Source organism: Penicillium crustosum, assembly GCF_028827405.1.
Source record: "Penicillium crustosum strain IBT 35664 chromosome Unknown utg000001l_segment0_segment0, whole genome shotgun sequence".
Taxonomy (NCBI): domain Eukaryota; kingdom Fungi; phylum Ascomycota; class Eurotiomycetes; order Eurotiales; family Aspergillaceae; genus Penicillium; species Penicillium crustosum.
The window spans coordinates 5381435-5408298 of record NW_026623122.1 but is presented as its reverse complement, the minus strand read 5'-3'; the positions used below and the strand labels follow the sequence as shown (position 1 = coordinate 5408298).

General features: G+C 45.7%; 11 protein-coding genes across 11 annotated transcripts; 7 read left to right on the top strand and 4 right to left on the bottom strand.

Annotated features, from left to right (window-relative positions):
* Window positions 1-297: 297 nt before the first annotated feature.
* On the top strand, window positions 298-1071 carry N7487_002020 (uncharacterized protein; the record flags this gene model as incomplete). Its single annotated transcript, XM_056869767.1, has 2 exons — window positions 298-886; window positions 947-1071. 2 exons carry the CDS (start codon window positions 298-300, stop codon window positions 1069-1071), a joined length of 714 nt encoding a protein of 237 aa, XP_056734551.1.
* A 3697-nt stretch (window positions 1072-4768) lies between these two features.
* N7487_002019 (uncharacterized protein) lies at window positions 4769-5391 on the top strand (the record flags this gene model as incomplete). Its single annotated transcript, XM_056869766.1, has 2 exons — window positions 4769-5025; window positions 5112-5391. The coding sequence occupies 2 exons, from the start codon at window positions 4769-4771 to the stop codon at window positions 5389-5391; spliced, it is 537 nt and encodes a 178-aa protein (XP_056734550.1).
* Window positions 5392-6427: 1036 nt separating this feature from the next.
* N7487_002018 (uncharacterized protein) lies at window positions 6428-7057 on the bottom strand (the record flags this gene model as incomplete). The annotated part of the gene is made up of 1 exon (XM_056869765.1): window positions 6428-7057. One exon carries the CDS (start codon window positions 7055-7057, stop codon window positions 6428-6430), a length of 630 nt encoding a protein of 209 aa, XP_056734549.1.
* Window positions 7058-11472: 4415 nt separating this feature from the next.
* On the top strand, window positions 11473-13437 carry N7487_002017 (DUF3176 domain-containing protein; the record flags this gene model as incomplete). Its single annotated transcript, XM_056869764.1, has 1 exon — window positions 11473-13437. The coding sequence occupies one exon, from the start codon at window positions 11473-11475 to the stop codon at window positions 13435-13437; it is 1965 nt and encodes a 654-aa protein (XP_056734548.1).
* Window positions 13438-14671: 1234 nt separating this feature from the next.
* N7487_002016 (WD40 repeat domain-containing protein) lies at window positions 14672-16206 on the bottom strand (the record flags this gene model as incomplete). The annotated part of the gene is made up of 3 exons (XM_056869763.1): window positions 14672-15262; window positions 15316-16127; window positions 16182-16206. 3 exons carry the CDS (start codon window positions 16204-16206, stop codon window positions 14672-14674), a joined length of 1428 nt encoding a protein of 475 aa, XP_056734547.1.
* A 597-nt stretch (window positions 16207-16803) lies between these two features.
* N7487_002015 (tRNA-dihydrouridine synthase family protein) lies at window positions 16804-18461 on the top strand (the record flags this gene model as incomplete). The annotated part of the gene is made up of 2 exons (XM_056869762.1): window positions 16804-16950; window positions 17007-18461. The coding sequence occupies 2 exons, from the start codon at window positions 16804-16806 to the stop codon at window positions 18459-18461; spliced, it is 1602 nt and encodes a 533-aa protein (XP_056734546.1).
* Window positions 18462-19016: 555 nt separating this feature from the next.
* N7487_002014 (uncharacterized protein) lies at window positions 19017-19507 on the top strand (the record flags this gene model as incomplete). The annotated part of the gene is made up of 3 exons (XM_056869761.1): window positions 19017-19041; window positions 19096-19191; window positions 19245-19507. 3 exons carry the CDS (start codon window positions 19017-19019, stop codon window positions 19505-19507), a joined length of 384 nt encoding a protein of 127 aa, XP_056734545.1.
* Window positions 19508-20299: 792 nt separating this feature from the next.
* Window positions 20300-21211, bottom strand: N7487_002013 (metallophosphatase domain-containing protein; the record flags this gene model as incomplete). Its single annotated transcript, XM_056869760.1, has 2 exons — window positions 20300-20503; window positions 20567-21211. 2 exons carry the CDS (start codon window positions 21209-21211, stop codon window positions 20300-20302), a joined length of 849 nt encoding a protein of 282 aa, XP_056734544.1.
* Window positions 21212-21971: 760 nt separating this feature from the next.
* N7487_002012 (D-mandelate dehydrogenase-like dehydrogenase) lies at window positions 21972-23145 on the top strand (the record flags this gene model as incomplete). Its single annotated transcript, XM_056869759.1, has 3 exons — window positions 21972-22160; window positions 22261-22336; window positions 22397-23145. The coding sequence occupies 3 exons, from the start codon at window positions 21972-21974 to the stop codon at window positions 23143-23145; spliced, it is 1014 nt and encodes a 337-aa protein (XP_056734543.1).
* Window positions 23146-23843: 698 nt separating this feature from the next.
* N7487_002011 (malate dehydrogenase) lies at window positions 23844-25074 on the top strand (the record flags this gene model as incomplete). The annotated part of the gene is made up of 5 exons (XM_056869758.1): window positions 23844-23912; window positions 23982-24180; window positions 24240-24250; window positions 24325-24670; window positions 24725-25074. The coding sequence occupies 5 exons, from the start codon at window positions 23844-23846 to the stop codon at window positions 25072-25074; spliced, it is 975 nt and encodes a 324-aa protein (XP_056734542.1).
* A 341-nt stretch (window positions 25075-25415) lies between these two features.
* Window positions 25416-26316, bottom strand: N7487_002010 (class I SAM-dependent methyltransferase; the record flags this gene model as incomplete). The annotated part of the gene is made up of 2 exons (XM_056869757.1): window positions 25416-26044; window positions 26097-26316. 2 exons carry the CDS (start codon window positions 26314-26316, stop codon window positions 25416-25418), a joined length of 849 nt encoding a protein of 282 aa, XP_056734541.1.
* Between the last annotated feature and the right edge of the window lie 548 nt (window positions 26317-26864).

The following is a 26864-nucleotide window of genomic DNA, read 5'->3' as shown; positions in this document are numbered from 1 at the left end:
TTAGTGACCACATAGCTCTGGGGGCAGAATGCGGAGCTCTACTAAACTTTGAATTCATACACTAACTGGCATTTCACTAATTATTCAGTCTTGAAACAGCCACTCATTACGGATTGGCGGAGTAGCGGAGTGCTGAGGGTGGAGTTGCGGAGTTGCGGAGTTACCGGGCGACACTACAATTCCCCAAGTCGACGGATATAAATACCAGATGATCTGCCAGTTCCAGAATTATCATTATTAGGATCAATCCAAAACAACTCAAGTTTAATCTCAACTCAAATCCCAGCCACTTTCAAAATGACTCTTGCTCGCAAAGCCCTCATCGCCATTACCTCGGCCAAAGCTACTCTGAACAAAGAAACAACAGGCCTCTTCATCACCGAAGCCCTACACCCCTACAACGTCCTCGTAGCTGCGGGCTTTGAAGTCGACCTCGCCTCCGAAACAGGCACCTACACCGCCGACCAGCTCTCCCAAACACCAGACTTCCTCAACGGCGACGACCTGACAATCTGGAACGACGTCAACAGCGACTTCCGCAAGAAGCTGGACAATATGCCCAAGGCCGCCGACCTGGACGCATCGCAGTATGGCATTTTCTATGCCTCCGCTGGCCACGCCGCTCTGATCGATTACCCGACTGCAACTTCGCTGCAGAAGGTCGCTGAGCAGGTCTGGGCCAGTGGTGGTGTTGTTGCTTCTGTTTGTCATGGTCCGGCTATCTTTGCCAATATCCTTGATCGTGAAACAGGAAGGCCTGTTATTCAAGGTCGTCGTCTTACTGGGTTTACTACCGAGGCTGAGAATGCTATGGGTATTATAGGTGATTTGAAGAGTTGGAATGTTGAGCTTTGTGAGGAGCTTGCTGCTCGTCTTGGTGCTAAGTGTGAGTTTTAGCTTTCATTTGAGAATCGTTGGGTGTTTACTGACTTTTTCTTTTTCATAGATGAGCGCTCTGTTGGTATTTGGGATGACTTCCATGTCGTTGATGGCCGTCTTGTTACTGGTCAAAACCCCGCTAGTGCGACTTCTACTGCTAAGGCTGCAGTTGAAGTCTTTGAGAAACTTTAGACAAGTAATTTATATTTGTTAGAATCTTATGGAGATGTTGTTTAATGCCATGAATGTTGTTCACACTGCTTAACGAGCTAGCTACCTTCCTTTTTTTTATCCCTGTTCGCATATAAACACTTCTTGTGAGTACATTTTGATTAGAATAACGATATACTCGACCAATTGAATAGGGAACCTATAAATAGTACTGGTTAATAACCTATCTATACGAGTACTCTGGGGTGTAGAGCGGCATTGACACATACTTTAGCGGTTGCGTTAGTCAGTAAGACAAGATACCTAGGTAAGTTAGGTACGGGTCAAATATGAAATAGGTAGTGTGCAATAAAGTGGCACGTGTTAATCACCATATTGGCTCATGGCATTGGCCGAGGACATTTCGTATACCGCTCAAGCCCTAGTTCAACATGCTTTTCGAAGAATGGGATGTTCATACCACGCTCTAGGGGTATGAGCTCGAGAATAATAAGGGGTATGTTATAGTTCTACACCCGATACTTAGGCTAGAGAAAGTTGAACTTGGTATTGTCGGATCCTGACTTAACGACTTTTAACTATCCGAGCATCTCGAATTTTCTTCCGTTTTATAAAGCTCAAAATCATCTACACTGAATTCAGTTCGATAATTTGGAGACCCGCTGTTTCTACCGCGAAGATGGACGTTGAGACTTTAACACAAGTAGTTGCAATCTCGTCGTCCTTTTGGCTCTCAGGCAAAACTCCCTCCAACGGTGGTCGATTAAATATGCGGATTAAATATGGGATGAACCGAACGTGAGAACCCATTGATCATTTTCGCGGAGAATCATCCATGACAACATTTGTCGGTTAAAGGAATCCTTTTTGGAAATGATCCTAAAGGAACATGATCATCTGGCGACTCCAAGAGCTGGGAAGGACTGTGAGTTCCTGAAACGACGTTTCAGCAAACCGCCCATAGTATATTATCAAATATGTTAAGGTGATTTTTCTGGAGTACATACTAAATATATGATATATGATAAAGGAGGAATGAAAAGTTAAATATACTGATCAAACGGGATTGACATTTTGATATAGACAGAATGAAAGTCGGGGTCTTGATCTTGATTATACTGTGTTCTATTTCCCAGAAAAAACAGAATAGAACAGAGAAACATTGAGGGGTTATAAGAGAAACCTCCCTTCCACTCAGTCTCTCTAACCCCTCCTTTGTAGCCGAAGGCTGCCCATGCAGCAGATGATCTCTGGGTATACATGCATATATATGCATAAGCTTAAATACGTATTTCTGGTGTTTAGTGCCGAGAATTCTATATCTTAGTGGCTATATGGAAATATAATTTCGTTTGCTATAGATGCAGTACGTAGAATGGTCGCCTTTCCATCACCTAGGAACCACGTCGACTTTTGAAATATGAAATATGTATGTTGGAAATGAGTTACCTTGGTATTAGATATGAGCCTGAAAGCCAGAAATTATTGCTTTTGTGTGCTCCTGTTGGTTGTATATGGACCCCTGCTTCCTTACGTAACAGCTTCACTTTTCTTGTTCTTCTTAGCCCTGTCCACGCCTCATAAGACAAATATTCTTGCACTTGACCTGGAAAACCTACATTATGTACTCCGCCACCCCCGATTCGCCGTGTGACTCGCAGACTGCTGCGGCACTACTGTAATTCGGGTGGCAATCTAGATATGTTACATCAAACTTGACAGGATATCATCTTCACGTTCTGAGGTATGCTCAACGTTATCAGCGTTTCCCTCTACGCATATTGATGATAGACTGCTGTACTCTCCCAAAGTCATATGACCAATATCTGTACGCTCCCTTTCCGGTTATGTCCCAAGCTTAACAGTCAATTACACTTAACAATAACATCACCGCCAAGCTTAGCTACCTGGTCTGACTTATCAGATAGTCAATACAGAATTAGTTTCCTATATTCTCTTTAGCCGTATTTCAGACATCACAGGACTACCATCACTTTTCTGTGTTATATGTCTACGGCCCGATACCCGGGTATTTACTACTATGTTTTCCAGCTCAGGTGAGCTCCTTCAGAGAGACAATCTCTTGCAAGACCTTCCTTCGAATATATCAAGGTATAAATATGAAGAGGAACGCAATTTTGCATGATTATCGATATAGAGCTCTGTTGTGATCGCCTGATGTGACCCCGTTTGTCAGGACTGCCAGTAGATAGCCTCTCTTCCTCTCTCTTCTTGTTTTCCCGGATCAATCAATCATCTTGACCTCTTCTCCATCTCCATCAAGCTCCGTTGGCTTGAAAAGCCCCTGGTTTCTCAACCCCAGCGACTAACTGCTCCTCGGGAGAAAGCGGACCATCCAGGAACTAAGGGCGATTCCGTGTTGTCTCGTAACATCCAAAGAGGTAATAAACAGCAGACATGTTCACGTCAAAGCAAGCACACGTTCCTCCCTAAAGAATGAATCACCCAATTTCATTTCTGTCCACCAGCCGAGCGACTCGCATAATCAAACAGACAAGATTACAGATGGCAAGCTTCCCAGTGATTGCGTCCTCTTCTACATCACCAGCCTTCAATCCAATCCGATATCCTTGATTCTTCTATGCTGCCTCGCCCCAACCGGTATGCCTTCGATCTTGAAGCAAACTTTCTAATTGTCAAGATGGTCACAATAATCCACTCTGGCCTCGGTCAGTTTATCAGTCTAGCACTAACCCGCGTTATTACCCAGATAGGTCTTGCAGCCTACGTTCGCCTTTACAGCGGGGCTACAATCATGGAAGATGGCAGTGGTAAAGAAGGAGATCAAGGCTAGGGACCTCTCCTAGTCCCTCGGCACTTTCCCGAAAAGCCTATAGCGACCCCAGAGGTAGGTGTTTCCGAGTCTCATATAAAGCTCCAGCGGGACGTGGAGTAGTGGCTGCACCTAGCCAAAGGCAATGCCATTCTGCAATAGTTATTCGTTGGATATTATGCTTATCAAAAATTGGCTCTTTTATTGTTTCACCAACGCTCGTAGAGAAATCGTCACATTGCTGTATATCTTCGGGAATTCTTAGAACCTGAGCGGAAAGAACTGAAGAATTACAGTAGACTTATAATTTACTATATCAATTTTTACTATAGCGTAGTGTTTCACTATCTCTCCTTCTTCAGTCTCTCACTTTTTGCTCACTTTTCTCTCACTCATTATCAATCAATCAATCAATCAAAGTTCAATTAACTTGTTGCAGTCTAATTAGTTGCGTATGACTATGCAGGCGCTTCATCCAACTGAAGCAAGAACTCGAAGCCAAACGCCCAGCGGGATCTCTCCCAGAGAGTATATATATACAGAGGCCAGTCCGTAAAAAGTGTAGAATCAGCCCGTTCCCATAAATCAACTCATAATGATTGTCGTGGGGTGCACCTCTTACCTCCCATCTCTCTCTCTCTCTCTCTCTCCTCTCACTCATTAACAACTCTTACATTTTGACTTCTCTCAATTTTTGATAACACTTACTTTACTAACTCTCACTTGTTAAGGGTACCTTCTCAGCACCTACTTCATACGCTTTTAGGGTTCCCAGTTGCAGAAGCCTTTTTCTTTCTGTAGAATAGGAAGCTATAGACGTAGTTACGACGTAGTTGGTACAAATTAAGCAGGCACGATGTTGCGGAGGGGGTATACCGTATTCCCCCTCCCCGAGCGTAGAATTGTATTCACAACATCGAAGCTATGGCGAATAATATGACAAACATAATCAGTATCATTGTGAATCCGCTCCCCCCCCCCGCCCCTCAACCCACCTTTACCCCCCAGTCCTCGCCTTCTCCCTCTGCGTCCGGGACCTCTCGGTCCATGGGTGAAATTTTGGTGTCCAAGCCGGGCTTTTGGGCCGTGTTGGCCGTGGTCATTTTGTGCATCGCCGGCGGTGCCGGCTATTTTATACGGAGGCGGCTAGCCTCCAAGGAGAAGGGTTCTGAGGGTATCCCGTAAGTGGTGAACCATGAGTCTCATAGAAGCGATATTGGCGGACCTTTGCCTATGTATGCACACAAGCTAATGTATCACAAAATAGCCTCCCCAATATCGGTACGCGCGAGCAGCGCGAGGATACCTGTGGGGATCTCCCCACAGGGGATAATGTGGAAGGCCGTGTGCTTGTTGTGACCCCCCAGACCCCCACGACCCTGGCCACCCCCCATGACCCCCAGACCCCCACCCCGCCCAAAAGGAAGAGGAGGCTGACCTCCTCAAACTTGTCCAGCGGGAGTACCGTGATTCGCAATGGCTTGCACGGGCTGAAAGAGCCCTTCGGAATTGACTCGCCGGCTGCGGTGGCTGGCTTGACCTGCTGAGGCGATGCCAAGGCGACGGCGTTCCTCTGTTGTTTTATCCTTTTCTTCTCTCCGAGACCCTTAGCGAGGTGAGATGAATGAAAACGGAGCTTTTTGACAAACCGGGAGTGTGGTGGAGGAGGAGGAGGTGGAGGAGGAGGAGATGATGGTCGTGTCCTTGGTGGCGTTCCTCTGGGCTTTTTGGCCGTTTTTGCTTCTCACCTCACAGATGAAGGAAGAAAACGAGTCTTCTGTCTCTACTTTTCGTTGTTTTGTTGTTTTGGTTTTTCGTTGTTTTCATTTTTTATTTTTCTTTGGTTGGCCCTCTTCGGAGTTGACCATGCCTGAATACATACTGCGGCTGGGCATTATCATCTTGGGAATGCATTTTGCTGTTTAATGCAAACCACTTCGCAGACTTAGATCTTCTTGCTTGGCGTTAGCGAAGCAACCCATCCATATGATATGTAATCCCAAAAGGAACTCTGCTAGACGATAATAGCGACAATCGGGATGTCTGATTGTTACTGTAGCGGTATATATATTAGGCCTAAGAACGCTCAGGTACCACAATGGACCCTAAAAGTGGATTAATCTAACGCTCAGCAAAGCTACCTGTATGCGCCCATACCGCCCCCCTCCTCGGTGGGCGGCACAGGCAGTTAGTATGGGTTGTTTCGCTCACGTTTAGCAATGATCAACTTTTTCTAATACTGTAACGTCCATGATAGTCAAGAACCATAAAAGAGATACTTCCGCTATATAATCTAAGTACAATCACTAGAAGTAACGTATTGAATGAATTAACTACATCTTGCTATTAAAACTCAAGTACCTAGGTGGTAAAAGTTCGAGCAAATAGGGCTCTAGTGCCTGATTTATACATAGCTTTATACACGGGGTGAGGGAAGCTTTCTCACCTGGACAGCATCGGGAGTTTCATCAAGCAAATCCATTCATATCGACAATCACGACGCTTTAAAGCAGATAAACAGCAATTTTCATTAATATCATCCAATGACGATCATTCCTAGTGAGACCCAATTTTTCCTGACCATTAAAGTCGAGCTAAATATTTCCAAAATTTCTTCCCAAAACTCCGAGGCGGCTTTGCGATAGCACTATCACTCGCTTTCCAAACACTAGCCGCTATATCATAGGATGGAGGGTTTTCGCCAAGTTTGTCATTCATATTATTCACCTTTGAGGACTCAAGTAACCGTCCAGAAGAGCAAAAGTAGTCATTGCAATCCTGAGAGTTTTGAGCTAGCTCTCTTCGCATCTGGCGGTTGGGATTCTGCTTCAAAGAAGCATAAGCTCGGTTGAACTCACTATCGGAGAGTCTTGCCATAGCGATATAGACCTCGGGGTTTTCAATACGTTCTTTTAGGGCCTTTATCGACTTTCCAATTAACTGTATCTCCTCTTTGAGAAACAAAGACAACTTTTCAAGGTAGTCGATTCTTAGCACAATATCTTTGTCATCGTCGTGCATAGGGTGATTCTCTATTAAGTCATCAAGCTCTGTCTCTATCTTCGCCCACTGCTGCCGTACTAAACGGCGAGTACGCTCGTTCTCGATAACAGAGGTGAGCATATCTGGGTTCCGCTCATATAAGTGGTATTGGGGAGAAAGGTGGCAGTCAGGGACTGGCTTCAATTCTTGACTTCCAAGTGGTTCGGACATTCCTTTGAGATAATGAAATGATTCTCGTATAGTGACTTTAGTATAAGGTAGGAAACAGGAATATTGAATATAATTTAGGATCGAGGTTTGAAATAGTAGAAAGATATATCTTCCTCGGCATCATTGATACGTATATCCCTCGCCGCGGCCTAATAAGGAATAGATCTCTACCTAGGTAGCTTCCCTCCCAAACCTTGGGACTATTCCGAGCCCCTTCCATCTTTAGGGCTAAGTTTTTGTTTAAGCTTTTCAGTTTTCATGTAGACGTACAGCTTCGAATTTGGCGAGGGCGTGTAAGTATACCAATTCTTTCAAAATAATTGACTGGGGTTTTGCTCCACAATATCCATATTCAGGCTTGTAATAACAACCATCTTGTAGAAACGTCTAATAAAAACTCAAATTTCAAATAAAGTCAGGTTCTACCAGAGGGCGCTCAGAGGAAACTATCAATCCTCGGGAAAGGAAGATCGAAAGACATTTAGATGTACGACATTGTAGGACATATAGGAGTTCTTCCTCATTTTCGTTTTACATCACCCCCCTAATCTAGCAGCAAGTGCTCATGATTTCAATGGGGATCTAATCACGGTAAATACACGAAAAGAAGAGAGATCTCGTCCCTTCGAAACGGATCACCCATAAGATAGCCAGGTGCTAGTAATTAGGCTTCCACAGAACCCAACCTGGACGTAACCCAAACCCGGGTTAGCCAGGCCAATGGCAAAGATGCCTCACCTGTAAAGTGTAGGAGAAAGAAAGGCGAAAAAGAAATCTGGGTTGTTGGATGGACTTTATAGAACTACACACGGAAACACACACGGATAAAGAGCGCTAAACCTAATGGGTTAAAACTACACCTAAGAGAGTAATTCGCAGTCCCGAGTTGTGCCATTTGAAATAAATTCTCTTCATATTAGCGAAAGAAGCTAACATCCACTCTTCAGGATCGGCGCTCCAGGTCACAATGGCTACTTCTGTATACTTCGGTGGCATAGTAGTCGTTTGCTGCTGTTTGGTATCTTCTGTTTGAGATCAATCTGCCAAACTTTAGCTATGACAAGGGCTTGTCAGGTAGAAACCCATAGTGCTGGAGAAATGAGCCGCGCAGATGTCATCTTAAAAAGCTCATGTTACTTCTTAAGCGCATGAAACCCATCGGCTCGTACGGAGCAGAGTTTGAATAATCCAGAACGATAAATGAAACATTGTAGACTAGGTTTATGATGGTAGCTACTTATGTGGACGGCGATTTTGATTGAGCTAGATAATCTGAACTCTTCGGTCTATATAGGTGTAAGGACCAGCGGTCAAATCGGCAAACATCAGGTTAGAAAAATGCATGATGAACTCCAAAGTAGAGGGTTTGGATGAGAAAGTTGATTATTGAAATCTTAGTCGACAAAGGTGCTGTGTTGACTCGATGGTCCAGTGAATTTGTTGGAGCGAAGACGTATCCTTTATAGCTCCAGTTAGCGTACGGGTTGAATCCCAGCATTTTCTAAAATGAGGAAATAAATTTCCGTTCTGCTGATCTTGCTTGGCTTGGCTATAGACCTTTCCCCTCTAGAACCCCATGTTCTCAATGCATGAATCATATAATGCACACTGCAAAGTACGATGCAATCCAATTAGTGTGATATCTTCATGTATGATGATGCACTAGTGTGGCCCCCTCATCTCTTTCTGTCAGTCAGACACGTCCACTGAAGCACAATATGGGCGGTCAGCATTGCCCTAGATAAATTTCTCTTTAGCGGGATATCCGCCCATCAATCCAGTGGTACTTGTCGTGGGTTGTCTGCATTCCGACGTGGAATGAGTAATTTTGTATTTCTCTAGAAATTGAAATTTCATTTCGTGTGCTGTGTCTTGGTGAATGCTCTCGGTTATGTCAACCATTAGCGCCGCCTGGGCGAGCCCCGGGGGATCGACGCTTTTGCCTATCAGAGCGGAAGTCGGGTCGGGGTATCCATCTAGGCCTGGTTTGAGCCAGATGAGGAACTCGGTTTAAAGCTACCTTATTTTCTATCATAACAGGGAGTTCCCAAAGTGATCACATTTGGGTATAACCTTTTAGATGATTTTTGAGATTAACATCCTGGAGACTATTTGGGGGCAAGATCCAACTATGCCACCCATCTTCCAATGAAACTAGAACTGGTTCAAGAACTGCCTCGATCGTATGATTATCTAAATTTTGTTTACCATGATTTTATGTTCCTTCCTGGGTAAAGGGTGATACAGGCAAAATGTATGCAGGGCGTACCTCCCTGCATGTTTTCAACTGCCCTCTAGATGGTAAACCGCTTCCCAAAAGACGGCTGCATGCAAATAAAACCCCATGGAGACGAGACTCCCATTTGCATCAGACTTGAAGGATTGCAAACCTTGCGAATGCTCCCATTAGCTCTGACAGGATTGGATCCAAAGATATACCATTGGATAATAACTACATCTCTACCACATGACGCTCCCATATTCCTGATAAAAATCCTTCGCCAGGCAGCTCAGTTCCAAGGTTGGTAGTCAATCCTTTCCCCGAATTTACACTTAGAGCTGCATATAATTTGATTGGATACCATTTTGGTTATAGGTTGGTTCTTCCAGAGTAATAGAAATTAATCTGTACAAAATCAGATACATTCCTTTCTATTTGCACAAGGGATATCTCAACAATGTATATAGCAGTATTGCCAGACCTGATTCCTTAGCCCCCACATCCACATGCAGTGAGAAGTACGGAGAACTTGAAAATCAAACATGAAAACAACGCAAACCGAGGCTCTGTGATGATGTCACATATCGCCCAGGTGAAATTAGATGCTTGGGTCGATGCATTGTCTGTATTAGGGTCTATTCTGAAGGAAGGTGAGTCGAAAATGCCCTTTTTGTGAAATAAAAATAAAAGAAAAGGAACACCAAGAGGCATCATGGCGAACTATACAAGAAACATGGGATCATATGATAAGTCTCTTGAGCCTGACAGGACGGAGGAAGAAAGGGGAAGAGAACCTTTATACAGAAGACTGGATCTAAACCCAGAGATCACCAAGAAGATGGGTTTACACTGGCTCCTTGGATCGACCGGAGACTGGGGCAATAGTGGTATTAAGTAGATATTTAGATATTTCGCTACTGATACTGCAAGAATCAGACAAGACTCAGGTGCTGAATCAAAGAGCCATACGTTAGTGATAATCCACCTTCCTTTACCCGACAATAAGATTGAACTTACTCTTCTTCCAAGGTTACTAATTTACCACACCTCGTCAGGCTCCCAAGGCTCACAGATCCAGCCGACAGTGTGGGTTGTAAAGTCGAGTATGCTTAGTTCATAAGGGTAGTGGTTCGAATTTTATTGCCTATGTGCAAACTAGTTCGCTGTTATACTATGCCTTGGATGATGGGTGAAAATTGAATATGCTATAGACAGGGTAACAAGCTCAATGTGAATCACCCGCAACCACCCAACCCTCGCATTGACTCCCCCAGTAGAACGGCAGTTGATTTTCATTGGATCGCAGCCTTGGTTGTAAACCAACTACCATCTTGGCGTCTGCGCACAGCCTCGATTGTCAGCTCTACCTATCTGTAATCTCGTTAATGCACAGCAAACTGCAATACAACCCCACCTACTCCGTACATAGCTTCGCATACGACTGTAGAATAATATTTTAAAATACTGAAATTCAGAGACTCCCAGTTGTTCTGATGGGGAAATCATTTGTTACTTGGCAAAATTGTGAGTTGGCGGACTTGGCAGCTCTAGTTACTCGTATTTAATTGTAAAGTGAACTGAGACTCATCGTTTGTATGGAGCAGAGCCGAATGACCCCTGTCAGTTGCTTGCTTTTCTGGTCACTCATGGCAAATCATATTTGCTTTTCTTTTTCTTGATCCCTGTATCTCTACATTTTGTCACATCGCTGATTGGGACACATTGGACTGCGGTTGAGAGTTACATGGGGCTATTTGGGCTGAAAATCGTGACCGAATCCTTTTCATATGATGCTCATAGGACAATGTCACATAGAATATGGTACCGTGTGCTGCAATATACAAATTTATGATTGTTCTTCGCGCTTGAAAGATGTTCGTTACCAAGCCCCATCGCCCCGGCTGCTTTTTAAAGTACTACCTGTATGCTCCCCACAGGTGGGTGTTCATGCATGCCAGCCTCCTATTTTTAGCTAATGCCGGTCTTTAAACCAAACTTGGATAAGGCACCGGTTCGTGACCGGAGTCTCGTAATTCCCTCGCTGTCCTGTAAATAGATTGATTCCACCGACTAGATTTATTGACTAGATACTAAACCGGCACACGCAGGCTCTTGCCTACCCGCTGTCAAACTGAACTGCATAAACATTCATCCAGTTTGGCATTCTGGGAATACTTGTCTCTTTTTCTTAGTCATGAATGAAGCTCTTACTCTCAACGGATATGATCGTGGCCAAAACAACGATCACGAATCCACTCCCTTGAGACCACTGTCCGTGGAAAGCAGCAAGGAAAAACGCATCGATGTTGTGAAACGGCCGAAAAGAGCAATTCTGTTAGACTCGTGGCTTCTCGAGTCGATAGCAGTGGCATTCAGCGTGGGCTGTTTCATCGCTATTGCTGTCGTTTTATATGTATTCGATGGTAAATTGCGGCCAGAGATTGGTCACGGTATCAATCTTAACACGATCGTCTCGATACTTGCAACGGGGTCCAAATCAGCCCTGGTCTTTGCGGTTGGAGAAGCAATCGGTCAGCTGAAATGGCTATGGTTTCAAGATCCCACGAAAAGTCAAAGTCAACTTGTCAGCATACAGAGATTCGATGCGGCAAGTCGGGGCCCTTTTGGCTCATTTATGATCCTTTACCACCATCGGTCCTGTTCTCTTGTGTCGGTCGGTGCCGCTGTTATTGTTCTCATGTTATCTTTTGATCCATTTGTACAACTGGTTCTGACATATCCGGTTGGCCCAACTAATGATTCAAGTGCGACATCCAGAGCAACTGCACCGCAGCTCCGTGAATACATCACCACGAGCAATGACACGCGTGATATAGGAATTGCTTATACTGAAGGGTTTTATTCTCAAAACCAGGACTTCAGAGTCTCTCCTATCTGTTCTTCTGGTAATTGTACCTGGGATCAATTCTCATCGGTCGGCATTTGCAGCAGTTGTTCCAATATGTCCACAACCGCCAAACTGAACTGCGAATCTGCGTCGACGACCGCTATCCATAAAGCTTGCAGTATCACGTTGCCGGGAGGCTTCATTTATGATTTCGACTTCGTTCAGAACCAAACCGACAATTTTATTGTCGACTTCGAGAATGACATAAGTACTAGCTTCACGTTCGATACGGTGACCTTCCCGAGTCCAATCATTTGGAAGCCATTTTCCTTCAACGGATCATGGATCAATCAGATTGCGCTTGGTGCGGTGGACCGTCAACTACCCGAGTTCCCCAATGCCACACTGGCTGGTGTGAAGGACCCACAGCTCGCGGCAGTATATATCGAACTTGGGCTGAATACCAGTCCCATTCAACGGAATGCGTCCACTATAGACAGGCTTTTTATCAAAAATGCCACTGCTTGCAGCCTCTCGACATGTCTACGCGACTATGAGATAATTGTTGACAATGGAACACCCTCCGTCAAAACCAAGAACATCGATTTCGGTACAATATATCAAGACACCATCCCTGGCGGGTTGTGCTGGACGCCTGGCCCACCTGACAGTTTGGGCTTTCAAGAGGGAAAGAATTTCACCTTTTGCGAGCCTAAGTTGGCTGAGTTGGTGAATGTTCTAAAATACTTTCCACTTGAGCAAAGCACACAATACACTTGGAAATACAGTGACCTCGACAAAGAAATTGGGTCATATGAGTTTTCCAGGGACGGTAGCTCGAATTATGCTTTTCAACAAGATCAGCTAAATCGCAACGGCTTCGAAAAGAGTATCGAAAATATGGCTGCTTCCCTGACTAAATACGGTCTTGAGGGGACGAACCAAAGTGTCGATGGAACCGTGCAAGTTACAAAGGTCTTTGTCCACGTTCGATGGCCGTGGTTGATTCTGCCTGGGTGTTTGGTTGTTGCTGGATCCATCTTCCTGGTGGTCACCATCGCTGTCAGCAGCAAGAACCGTGCTCCTCTTTGGAAATCATCCGCTTTGGTACCCTATTATCATGGCCTTGAGGGGGTTGATGATGATGATCATAATGAATACCGGGCCTCCAGTGCCATGGAGAAAAACGCGGAGAAAATTGATGTCCGATTGCAGCGATCCACGACCAATGGGCGACTCATGATGCTACGATGGCAAGATGACTCAACATCGAGTATTCAGGGGGAACCATCAAGTACTACTACCAGGTAGTACTACCTGAAGCTATTCATATCAAGGTTAATATCTACCCACAAATCGCAAAGCACAAAGCAGAGCAAACCGTGTTCCATTGAAGACTGCGTGAGAATCGTAATAGCCAGTGTGCTCCCAAAAGTGCCACTCTATAGAAATACTGGAGGAATACCTAGAGCCATTGGCGGGGTTTTTCAAATTTGATCAAGAAATAAACTTGGAAGAAATTATAGGTGGATATTCCAATCAGTAGGGGGAATGCGCCTGCATGCGCAGAGGTCAAATATAGGCTGACTGATTGACATCTGGCGAGGGCCAGACGAGGGAGGGATCGCAGAAGAGCCGACGAGTCATACGGGGAAAAGGGGATGGGGGTGCTCAGGAGCTCGGTGATCCAGGCCAATTGCAAAGATGCCTCACCTGCAAAGTGTAGGAGAAAGGAAGGCGAAAATGAAAATCGGGGTTGTTGGATGGAAGGGGACTTTATAGAACTACGCACGGAAACGCACACGGACAAAGAGCGATTGATAAAGCCAAACCGGAAACAGCTTTCATCCAATATCCGATATGGTGTAGTGGCTAACATCGCCGTCTCTCACACGGCAGCCGGGGGTTCGATTCCCCCTATCGGAGTTTTCTTTTTGTCTTTTGAATTTTTCTTTAATTATTTCGTGCGAATTCAAATGCGCCTACAAAGGAGTATTATGTTTTAGTTGCTTATAATTGTGACTTGGTGCATCATCTATACATATTGTGGCAGAAGGATAAACGACAGCAAGTAGGAGAATGTTGTAACATGATAACAACATTTGGCTGAACCAAGAGATAACATGTGATTTTGAAACAAAGCAAAGTACGGAGTGTATATGATCTAACAGAAGAATTACGCATTAACCTTATGGTTAAGGTGTTTGTCAATAAGTGGACACTTATATACATATACAAGCACGAACAACAACAAAACCAGCGGGTGGGGGAAAACAGAACCAGGCCAATGGAATACATAGCAGGGACAGTATTATGAATATGGATGGGAGAAATTAGAGAGGACGTTGCACCATGCAGGGTCCTCAATTTGTTCAACGATCGAACGGGCTCATGACCTCAGATTATCTATATATTTACGCCTTTGTGCCGGTAGAAGAAACTCATGGCCAAAGTATTCCGTTAATCTATTATCATTGATCAGAGGAATTTGACCCATTTGGGCCCTCTTTTTAAAAGATATTCGTTTACTTGCATATTATCTCAATCAAGAGAAACTCTTGCTGCTCACCGAGTTCAACACCTCAAACTCAACAGCACCATCATAACCAGACAAATACCCAATAACGTGTTCTTCCGGTGAGCTGAACCAGAACGGCGAGTCCGCATTTGACCCTGCGACCCATCTCACATCATATTTTCCGTTCTCGCTTCTCTGAATAGGAACCCGGGCAATCAATGGATGGTCATGTGGGGACCACCATCGAATAGCAGGCAATGTATTCGTAATTGTGTTAATCAAAAGTTGTGGTGATGAAGGGTGCCAAACAATCTGTCGAACGGGTTGCTCGTGAACTAGAGCTGATACAAGTGTTGGGGTGCCCTCTAGTGACCAAATCCAAACGACATTCTGCCGTGCAGTGTCAACAGTCGCAAGGAGGTGACCGTCTGGACTGAAGGTCATTGCCAAGACGCCCCGTGGCGGCCCTGAGGACTCGGGGCTCATGCTCAGTGCAGATGAAGAGGATGTCTCGGCATATTCGGCGTCTCCCGCAGCACTAATGTACCGCTCTCGCCAAATATGGGAACATTGTTGGTCTGTTTGGAAGACATGGGAGAGTGTCGTTGCGGAAGAGAACTACCAGAATAGAATTAGTAAATAATGCCGCACATACTGAGAAAACAACCCACAGTGCGGGTTCGGAGCAAGTCAACATTCCCATTGACCTTTCCCACAGCCAATATTTCGGAAGTGCCCTGCTCGGGAGCAGGGCTCCATTCAATTTGTTTCACTCCGAGGTCGAAGGAATCATCTACTCCAGATGGTCCAGAATACGTCCTGAAAAGTTGACCGTCCGCCGTAAATACTAAAACCTTTGTGCCTGCACTAGCGACATCCCAGATGGCAATCCATTTCCCATCCGGGCTCCATTTCAACCCTTGTGCGTCAATGGTTGGAAGCACGGTCCTGTTGATGAGCTCGTAAGACCGGGGCTCGTGGACTGTCAGTAGGTCCGATGTCTCTGGTTTGAGCAGGATGGCGAGTTGCCTGGTTTTTGGCCGATAACCAAAGCCGAGGTGATGGGCAAACTTTGGCGTTTTAATGACTGAGCTGCGCCCGGTCTCTAATGAGTGGACACTCAGTTTAGTGTTCCACGCATGAAACACAAGAACTTCATTCTCATCGGCGCCAAAATCAATGGCCAATGCACCCGGCTCAATGCTTTCAATCTCGGCGAATATTTCAAGCGGTGTGAGCTGCCAGACCGAGATTCGGCTGTCGCTTGCGGACAGGAGCCGCCGCCGGAAGACGACCTCGTCATCTGATGAACCAGGAGGACTTTCCACGTTGAAGTATTTGAGTGATTTGAGTGGAATCTCTTTGATCCTGGCGATCTGTACCTCCTTGTTTTCCGAGGCTACATTTGAGTGAACAACTAGGCCCTTGCCACTCACGTGGGCAGCATATAGCCCATGATCAGACAAGCAGAGATTTAAAGGGGCTAACACGCAGTTAGAATTGAGTAGACAAAATATTGTGTGGACCGAGGACTTACTTCCTGGTCCTGTTGACGCGTCCATTGTTGGCAGTTGAGAGATGATAGTAGTGAATGTTCAAGAACTATATCAAATTCCGGACCTCAACAAATTAGCTTTACAATATCCCTTCTCACACAGCATTGCATATACGCATAAGATTTTTTTTCGAGCCCCGATTCTCATTGCAGGACTCCAGGACTTACTGGTTTAACTGGTCTCCATTCATATCAGATTATGTAATCACACGCGAATCCAACTTGGCAAATGTCACCTGGGCAATTGAGGGTGATCAAGCAGCTCTTAAAGTGTATAAGAAAGGGGATATGACAAGGTGTCCTTAGAAACCTCAGATGCAAAGGTAAATCTCTCAAGTAGCACCACGAGCTCAACGCGTTTGCAGCTTCCAACTTTCCAATCTCGAGATCCCCGCGACGATAAGATAAGCCGGAGAATAGTAATTCCGGGTGAGATAACGATGCTTTTCGCAAAAGTTGTTTCTCCATTGTGATGCGACTGGAGGCGATCGTTGACCTATAACCACCTTCTTTTCTTCCAGGCGTCAACATAGGTATCTTCAAGCCTCCCAGCCCTCTGCTGGGCCGACTTTCCCGACACTTTTCCCAGTCCTATCTCTCAAGAATGGCCTCCGAAACAAGCCCACCGAGCCTTGAGCAGACCTCCGCGGCTGCGCCTCAAGTCAAGGAGAAGCTCTTTGGAAGAAAGTTTTATGAAAGTATTGGCAGCCCAAAATATGTCGTTGCCCCAATGGTTGACAGATCTGAATTCGTAAGTTTGCCTTTCAATTAGTAACATCTGTGGACCAGCGTTAATGTTTTCCAAAGGCGTGGCGCATGCTCACTCGATCCTTCATGCCACCAAACGACCCGAAGCCTTTACTCGCATACACCCCAATGTTCCACGCACGTCTATTTGGCGAACAAGAGAATGTCCGGGCCAAACATTTCCAACCTACTCGCAAAACCGTCGAAGGCAAGGATGAATTGTTTCTGGATGGAAATCCCGCAATTGACCGGCCACTTTTCGTCCAATTTTGCACAAATAACCCAGATGAGTTCTTGGAGGCTGCCCGCCATGTCGCACCTCACTGCGATGCTGTGGACTTGAACCTTGGCTGCCCACAGGGTATCGCGAAAAAGGGACACTACGGGGCTTTCCTCCAAGAAGACTGGGACTTGATCTACAAACTTGTGCATAGGTTGCACACCGAGCTCTCAATCCCTGTGACGGTGAAATTCCGTATCCAGGAGACCAAGGAGAAGACCCTAGAGTACGCTAAAATGATTCTCTCTGCCGGGGCCAGCATCATCACTGTGCATGGCCGCAGACGGGAACAGAAGGGTCACAACACTGGTGTGGCAGACTGGAGCTACATCCGCTATCTACGAGATAATCTACCTGCGGATACGGTGATTTTTGCGAATGGCAATATTCTTAACTACGGTGACATCGAAACCTGTCTCGAGGCGACCGGCGCCGACGCTGTGATGAGCGCAGAGGGAAATTTATCAGATCCATCCATATTCAGTAAGCCGCCTCCAGCTGGCACCGAAGGAAGAGAATACTGGCGTGGTCGGGATGGAAAGGGCGGCTACCGAATCGACGCCGTCCTGCGACGATACCTTGATATTATCTATAAATACGTTCTCGAACAGCCGGTTCCAGAAAGGAAGCCGCTTTATCTCCCATCCGATCCAGTCGATGAGTTTGCAGAAACCAATGATGCCGAAGATAACGACCACCAGGATGGCCCGCTTAAGAAGAAGCAAAAGCGGAGCAAGGCCGAGAAGGGAAAGAAGTGTCACTCTGCCAGCCTCGGTTTCATGCAGGGTCACCTTTTCCAAGTCTTGCGGCCAATGGTTGCAACTCATACCAACGTTCGAGATGCTCTTGCTACATCGAAACCAGGCGACATGGCCGCTTTTGAGCACACCCTGGTTCTCCTCGAGGAGGCCATCAAAGGTGGACTTCAGGAGTACGAGGCCTCTCCCGAGAAGTTTGAAGCACAACCAGACGATAGTTTGAAGGGATCCAAAGCAGTGATTGCGGAATATGGAAGGCCTTGGTGGATCTGCCAGCCTTATGTTCGTCCTCTCCCCGAAGAAGCATTTGAAAGCGGAGCGATGCGTGAAAAGGGTACAAAGCCTCCAGGCAAGAGCGAGAACGAAGAGAAGAATACGTCCAAGGAGATTGACAGTCCTTCCGAGGGCACGGTCACGCCAGATGGTGCTGCTATAACAGCCACCAATCTCACGCCCGATCCTCTTGTGAGTGGATAAAATGTGAATATTTGTTTCAGGAGTCCTTCTGTGTCTTCTCTTGCCTTCAGCTACCATTGGCCAATGTCACTTTATAGAAACTTCCAAGGTTGGATCCAGAGCCTTGTTTGCATAGCGTTATTATCATGTTTAAAGGAATGCTCATTCCGGATTTGGAGTTTAAATCAATAAATAATACTACTATTCCTACATCCATAGTTGTTATAACTTTTGGAGATAGTTCCTATTACTAGTCTCTCAATAACACATACTTATGTATAAGATACATCTGTATATGATATGGGTCACACCTAACAGAGAAGGGGAAACTGCAGTGACCCTCTCTTTCGTTGGAAGGAGAGTGCTCATGGGATCTGGACCTCTCCTTCTTGTTTCTCACCTTTTCATCTCTTCTCTTTGCAGTCTCATATCTTTCACGGGTGCTCTACCAACTTATCTTCCAACTCACTTGCTCAACACTGTTCTTTACCTTGATCTCTCCAACAATATTACTCTTTCTGTCTCCCATTCCCCATTCAGAGGGAAGCTTGTTCACTGCCCTTCGCAAGAAAAAAGATGCAATCCCCTGAAGAATGTGTCGGTAAGTCTGTGTCAAATTTGTCATTTTGATTCTCTAATCTAACGCTATGCCCAGCGTGGCCGAACGCGGATCCTATGTTGACACAAGAACTTTTGGACTTGTTGCAACAAGCCAGGCATTACCACCAGCTCAAGAAAGGTGCAAATGAAGGTATGTCTGCTCATAATATCTTCGAGCTAATCATAGAGCTAATATTTGCCCAGTCACGAAGTCCGTGACCCGAGGCACGTCCGAGATCGTCGTCATCGCTGCCGACACTGTTCCTCTCGCGATAGTGATGCATATTCCATTGATTTGCGAAGACAAGAACGTCCCATATGTGTTTTTGCCTAATAAGACCACGATTGGTCGAGCATGCGGTTCAGCCCGGTCGATTATCGCGGCCACCATTACCTCGAACGATGCTAGTGACCTGGCTCCACTGATCGAGTCAATTAAGAACAAGGTGGAGCGACTTTCAATCTGAGAAATTGTCATGGAAATAGGTAAATGCGGGGGAATCTTTGACTACTGTTCTTTGGAAACCTTTTGCATCTTGCGTTGATGCTTTCGCTGAAGCTCATGTCGAGATGGCTACTGCTCCATCCCCCTAAGCCACCTGTGATTTCCCATTCTTGCTTATTGCCTTTTTCAAAGAAATAGGATTCAATACAATCTTCCATCTAGTATTAGTGATGATTTCACTCTTTTGGGATCCACTGTAGACCATATGTTATGATGCATGGCTTGAATCGAGATACCCCATCACTCCCCATGGGGTCTCACGCGTTGTTGATATTGTACATCATACATCGCATGTCGCACAGTGTATATAGTAATGTGAGATGGTTTTTAACTTTGGATAATCATCTTAATTTCTTAGAGATGTGACAGGGGTCAGGGGGCCATAGAGCTGTACCGCTATAAAAAGATAATGAACGGGAAAGAAGGGAGGAGAAGAGTTGAATAGAAGAGACTGCCGATAAAACCATTTGAAATTCCGACAGTCAATTCCAGTCCAATCTCGTGTGATTGCAATCGAACTCGCTTTGAATGGCAACACAGCAATCAACAACCAACTTTATTTCCTAGGCTCAATATCGAATTCTGTTTGGATATAAATGATGTTGAACTACACTGCCTCTTCGTTCCAGTCGTTTCATCTCGTCCATGAACACAACTCGCAGGAGGTGTTGCTTCGTATTCCTTGATGCAATACTATTGTGATCTATCAGAACCATTAAATGCGAAGACCGAAAGGTAAACCTTGTCTGACTTCTCAGACTGCTGCTGGAAGCTCGATATCGACAACCCACGGCGGTTGTACCAAAAGGTCCTGGGAGCTCTCCATGGCGGCGTTGATAAAAAGTGTCTCAGAACCTCGTTTCAGCGGATGTGGATCCTCAGAGCAATGGCTTGTGCGAAAACAACCTGTAGGATCTCCTTTACGTTTGATCATGGACAGTGTGGATATGAGAACACACTGTTCGTTATCGATATCAGTTAAGTGAGAAGGCTCTTAGCTAATTTTCTCGCGCCACCGTACAAGCTTGCCACCCCACCCTTCATGGATATGGCCAAAACAATGCATCAAGGGTCGATCTTGGGATCGAGCTATAACCTTGAAAAGATGTTGGCAGCCGGCACGCTGGCCAGAGTGGGTGCGGTCCATGATACCCTTTGGCGGCCCATGTGTCATCACAATATCGACATTCCCAATTTTAAAGTCATGCCCGAGATCCAGATGATACTGAAAGCCCCAATCGCCACACGACGGGGTGTATGGGCTAGCGTAAACATTCAATAGAGCACGATTTTGTAAGCGAAACGAGTGGATACCTTCATCTAGGAAAGTGATACCCGTTTCTTTCTCGTCACCAAATAACTCGCGAACTTCTCCGTAGTTGCCATAAAATTTCCGAATTAGTTGAGGGTCCAAGGGCTGGGCTTCTGCCGCTTTTCTCTGGAAAATCGGAATGTCCATAGTAAAGTCATAGTTGCCGGCGATCACAAGTTTAAGAGGGGAATTGATAGCTCGTAAGAAGCGAATCGAGGCTTTATACTCGTCAATTTGTGATTCTGTAGTGAGATCTCCGCAGTGTATTGCGGCGTCCGCATATTGGCGTGAGACAAAGTCTGGTAAAGTATCAAGCCCGTGTGTCGGAAAAAACCAGAAATCGAGTTTTGACATTAGCCGCCGCTGGTTTAGTCTCCGACATCCTGAAGCTGAGTGATATGGAATATCCTTTTGCATGAGGTCAAGTCGATGAAGAAGTTAGTCTGGCTTAGGCCGGGCCGAATATATTTCATAGTCACCGCATTATCCATGGATTATCCATAGATATAAGGTAAAGTGCCTCCGGCCCCAAAGTTTCTTGATTGGTCTCGTACACAACATTGAATGTATCGATAGTACGGAATATAGTGTCTATTTTTTAGGAGGCTAAACGCTGGAACCCTTCAAATGTTCCCTTGCAACGCCAAAATCAGGCATGGTTTACACAAATTGACGAAAAGAAGCCGCGAATACCAGTTCCGTACAATTTTGTATTTTTAAATCCACACACCCACAGCACCACTCCCAGTTTTATATCATATGAAGCTGGGTAGACGCGGGGATACGCAATAAGTAAATGATGGATACAGCGATGACTCGAGACAAGATATAGCCTAAACCAAGAAACTCAGTTTCATCAAGGTGGATCCAAAAGAGTGAAAAACCGCTAGAAAAATATGCCGAAGCCTTCTACCTCGCCACAACCTGTTACTCTAACTTTGGCGGCAGAGTTTCAGGCTGAAGGATATCCATTTCTGATCTGTTACCTTGAAATATTTGCAGGAAAATCAGTATTTAGGTCAGAGAACCACATACAATAAAAACCATTAAATTGAGTTAGGACCTGGACACCAAATAGCAACAGCCACGCATCGTCGACGTCAGATCAGAAAAAATGACGTTCCCTAAGCCCTTCGTTCTCTTCTTCAACCCCGTGAAACATGCCATACCATTCTTCCAAAAGCTGCAAGAGGTCGCGCACACGGAGGTTATCACGAGCAAAAGCAGGGAGGAGTTTTTCAAGGATATCACAGACAAGTACAAGAATATCTTTGCTATTTACCGGACATCTGCTAGCGGCACTGTGAGCATTGAATCACTATCTCTCACCAGTCTTGTCCCTCTATTCTTGAGACACTGGCTGAATGACATCACGGTGAACGTTGACACGGTATCTACTGCAGGTAGCCGGCAAATTTGATGCTGAGTTAATCGAGCGTTTGCCGCCAAGCTGTAAATATATATGCCATAATGGTGCCGGTATGTAAACGCACAGCTCCTACGTACTTGGAGGTCTTCCACTTACTTGTCATCATATAGGATATGACCCGATCGACACAAGTGCGTGCGCCAAAAGGGGCATCATAGTCACCAACGCTCCAGATCCTGTCACCGATGCGACCGCCGATTTGGCCATCTTCCTCATGCTAGGTGCCTTGCGACACCTAAATCCCTCTATCTTCTCTCTGCGCGCAGGGAATTTTAAGAAGGGGGTTGAATTCGGCCACGACCCCCAGGGTAAGACCCTGGGTATCCTTGGAATGGGGCGCATCGGCCGTGCTATCAAACACCGCTGTGATTCTTTCGGTCTCAAGACCGTCTACCACAACCGTAATCCTCTTCCACTTGAACAGACTGCTGGGGCTGAGTATGTCTCATTCACGAAATTGCTTGCGGAGAGCGACATCATCAGTGTTAATGTACCTCTGAACGCCCACACGAAGCACTTGATTGGTACAGCAGAGATTGCTCTGATGAAGCCTGGTGTTGTTCTCATCAACACAGCACGAGGTGCCATCATCGACGAGGCTGCCATGGCTGATGCGCTGGAAAGCAACCATATTGCCGCCGTGGGCTTGGACGTTTATGAGCGGGAGCCCGAAATCAATGAGAAGCTCATGAAGCAAGAGCGTGCCCTAATGGTTCCACACATGGGGACTCATACCACGGAGACACTGGGTAAGATGGAAAAATGGGCAATGGAGAACGTGCGACGTGCGATTGTTGGCGAGCCGCTCTTGTCGCCTGTTCCGGAGCACCAGTCCCTGGTCAACAGTAAGGCAAATTAAAGCATGGAGATAGTGGTTCTTAGTATGGCAATAACTGCAAACAATAAATTTATATCAAAATAAGGTATCTTGTATTGCTGAACGACTTGAGAATTACTGAAGTTCCAGAAAGCCTCAGTCATTAGTGGGATATGTCTTGTAGTGCGCCATGCTCTACTCGTTTGATGATACCAAATTCCTGATATAACTAACTATAAACCCCAGCAGTTAAATTAGAATAAGGCTATGCTTAAGACAAATTGCCCATTTTGATCCAATGATCTATTACGGGATAATTACTAACTAGGTAGTCACCAGCATGTTTTGAGGCAAATCTGGTTTGGCTTCTTACCCATCATGCACAGGATTATAAGAAACTATCTAGATATCAGCAGATACTAGGGGCACTGAAGTTACCTGTGTATATAAGCAAGAATGAGGGGTCGAAACCGATAGCATTTGAGCCAGATTGTCCCTGGGCGACTACATGAAAATGGGCTGTGCGGTTGAACTATCAGCCGATACCTTGAAGCGCACGCTCATCCCGAGGGTGTCAAGACCGAGCCGTAGCAATGACTACTTGGAAGTTGGAGATCAACGGCGCTGTTCATAAAAGGTCTCGTTCTCCTCATTTGCATCAAGTCCAGTCCACCCACATAGTCTACATTCAAGAGTCAAGCAAATCCATATTTATCGCTCGCCCCCTCTCAGCCCTAAAAATGGTCAAAATTGCTCTGCTCGGTGCCGCTGGTCAAATCGGCACCCCACTCAGTCTCCTGTGCAAAGCAGTATGTCCTCCCTGATAAATTCACTTTAGAAGCTATCACACCCGAGGATAAGTGTCTGACTAATGGAAGAGTGATCTATTTGATGAGATCTCACTCTATGATGTTGTCCACGTACCCGGAATTGCCACCGATTTGAACCATATCGACACCAGGGCCAGGGTCAGTGGCTATCTTCCCGAGGACTCTGGTCTCAAGAAGGCCCTCAATGGCGCAGATGTTGTCGTAGTAACCGCCGGTATCGCTCGCAAGCCTGGTATGACTAGAGATGGTAAGCAATGTATTCATATAGTGCTTGATGAAGGTAAATTACTGACCATGATTACTTAGATTTGTTCAAGGTGAATATTACCCCCCAACAGTCGTGGTGCTGTAAAAGAAATGCGTGGGAAGTCAAGTGCTAACTACAATCTAGACTAACGCCGGCATTATTCGAGACATCTTCACTGAGATTGCGGTCACATGTCCACAAGCGATGTGTTGTGTTGTTACGAATCCGGTCAACTCGACTCTGCCAGTTGCCACTGAGGTACTGAAGAAAGCCGGCGTTTTTAATCCAACGCATATCTTCGGTGTGACGACCTTGGATGTTGTTCGTGCCTCTACATTTGCTGCCCACGCCTTGGGCGACAATATTGATCCCAAGGACTTCAAGATCCCGGTCATTGGTGGTCACAGTGGTGCTACCATTCTTCCCCTGTACAGTCAGGCTCAGCCCCCGGTCAACTTGGACGACGAAACTCTAGCGACTGTGATTAACCGTAAGTTTGCCATGCCCCGAAAGGCAAAAGTTACTTTACCAACCATACCAACAGGTGTTCAATTTGGTGGCGACGAAATCGTCAAGAGCAAGCAGGGGGCTGGAAGCGCCACGACTTGCATGGCCTACGCTGGTTTCCGCTTCGTCAAGGCTCTTCTTGCGGGTAAAAGGGGAGAGTCCATTACCGAGGAAGCCTTTGTCTACCTGCCGGGAATTCCAGGAGGCAAGGAGATTGCTGCTGATCTTGGAGTTGACTACTTCGCTGTCAAGATCCAGCTTGGAAAGACGGGTGCTACCAAAGCCTTGCCTATTGGCAAAATATCTGAACATGAGACTAAATTGCTCGAGGTGGTTCTCAAGGACCTTAAGGCAAATATCGCTACGGGCTTGTCTTTCATGGCATGATCGCGTTTAATCAGCTTACAAGAGGAAAGAGAAATAGGATTAGGAACCTGAAAGTGGGTTGATGTACCTACGGCCTCACACCCAGGGTATTTATATGTGACAGAAATACATGACCAATAGTGTATCTAGGCATGGGTTCTATGGGTTCAAAATAGTAATATCAAACTATATTTACCGATATAGCATACGGAAGATTTTTGGAAAAGAGGCGAGAATGGTTATAAATGAGAGTGAATAGACCGATATTTCAGACTGTTTAATCAAATTCACCACTGTTATTCCGGAAAATAAAAGCAATCGGCGAGGATAAAGCGGCGGCATGCTAATCCCTATCACAATATTCACACCCAAGAGCCCAGCCACGTAGGCAATGTCTTAGGTTTTGGGCTCGGTCCAAGTGCCCGCTTGCTCTCTGCAACAGCCTGGATCAAGGCACTTGCAAAGCCTTGCCGACTAGCATCCCCGGATGACCCCGATCTGAGAGCATATTCTTCCGATAAGACTCGATGAACCTCCCACCTTCCATCCTCTTGTCCTTCGGCGGACTCAACAATGTCTTCTTTCTGAAGCTCCCACCCTGCCTTTTGCGCCACCGCACAAATCATCTGTGGGGTGATAATGGATTGAACATTATCATTCCGATCTAAGGCATTGCTTCTAGAGTTGAATTCAGCTTGCGAGATTGCTGCTAGCAGATGTGGCAGAACGGCGATATCGCCGCCGACATCGATCGAGTACTCCGAAATGAGAAGATGTTTCGTTCTTCCGCGGAGAGCTGCCAGCATTGGCAGCAGCGCGTCGGCAGATGGCAGGTACCAAACCGAATGCACAAACATAGCATAGTCATAAACTTGCTCCGAAACGCTTGAATTGAGGAAATCTTCAAGGGTTGATTGATAGAATGTCATTCGGTCGCCGATGGGATTCTGCTTGAGCTTTTCTTGTGTTTCTCCCAGAGTCATAGGTGAGCCTGGTGGGATTATCAGCCCGACTCTTATGCCATTGCTTCAAATGAAACTAACCGTAATCCAATGGTGCCGGATCAATTCCTGTGACATGGCCCTGGTCGCCCACCGTATAGGCCGCTACCAAGGTGAAATCTCCTTGTCCGCAACCAATCTCGAGGATCTTTGAGCCCAGGGGGATATTCCATTTGTTCAAAAGGTCGAGCCTATGTTGGATTTGAGGTTCCGACGACCCACCGTCGGAAAGCTTTGCGATATTGATCAGGTCTGAAGACATTGCTGCTAGTTGTACAACAGAAAACTTGAGGCGATTAACAATTATATATATGTGCCCACCTGCCTGAATGCTACCTTCTACTCTACTCTGTATGTTGTGCTCCGTAGATTGCAATGAGCTTATTCCAAAAGACAATTGAGTCACATTTTAAATGAGTCACATTATAAATCAAGGCTTTCAGTAGCCTACGAGCACAACTGAGTCAGACACCATGTCGCATTTGTCTTAGTGCCGGGATAAGCCCGGAGGTACCGGGGACAACACGTGGAGGACAGGGGTTCGGGAGGGGTTGGGTCTAAAGTTAGAACGAAAAGAAGTAGATAGATAATTGCAGTATATTCTGGGGGAAAGAGAGGAAGAAAGGGTCTTAGAAGGCGTGTATAGCCTTCTAAGGTTGATAGACTGATACTACCTATGTAGGTATATACACTCCTTTATCATAGCAGAGAGCATCATGGTTTGCTTTCTCAACAACAAACTATGCACTGCGATATCTGCTTTTCAGTACATATGTTTTTGACGGGTACGGTATGTTATAAGGAGTATGT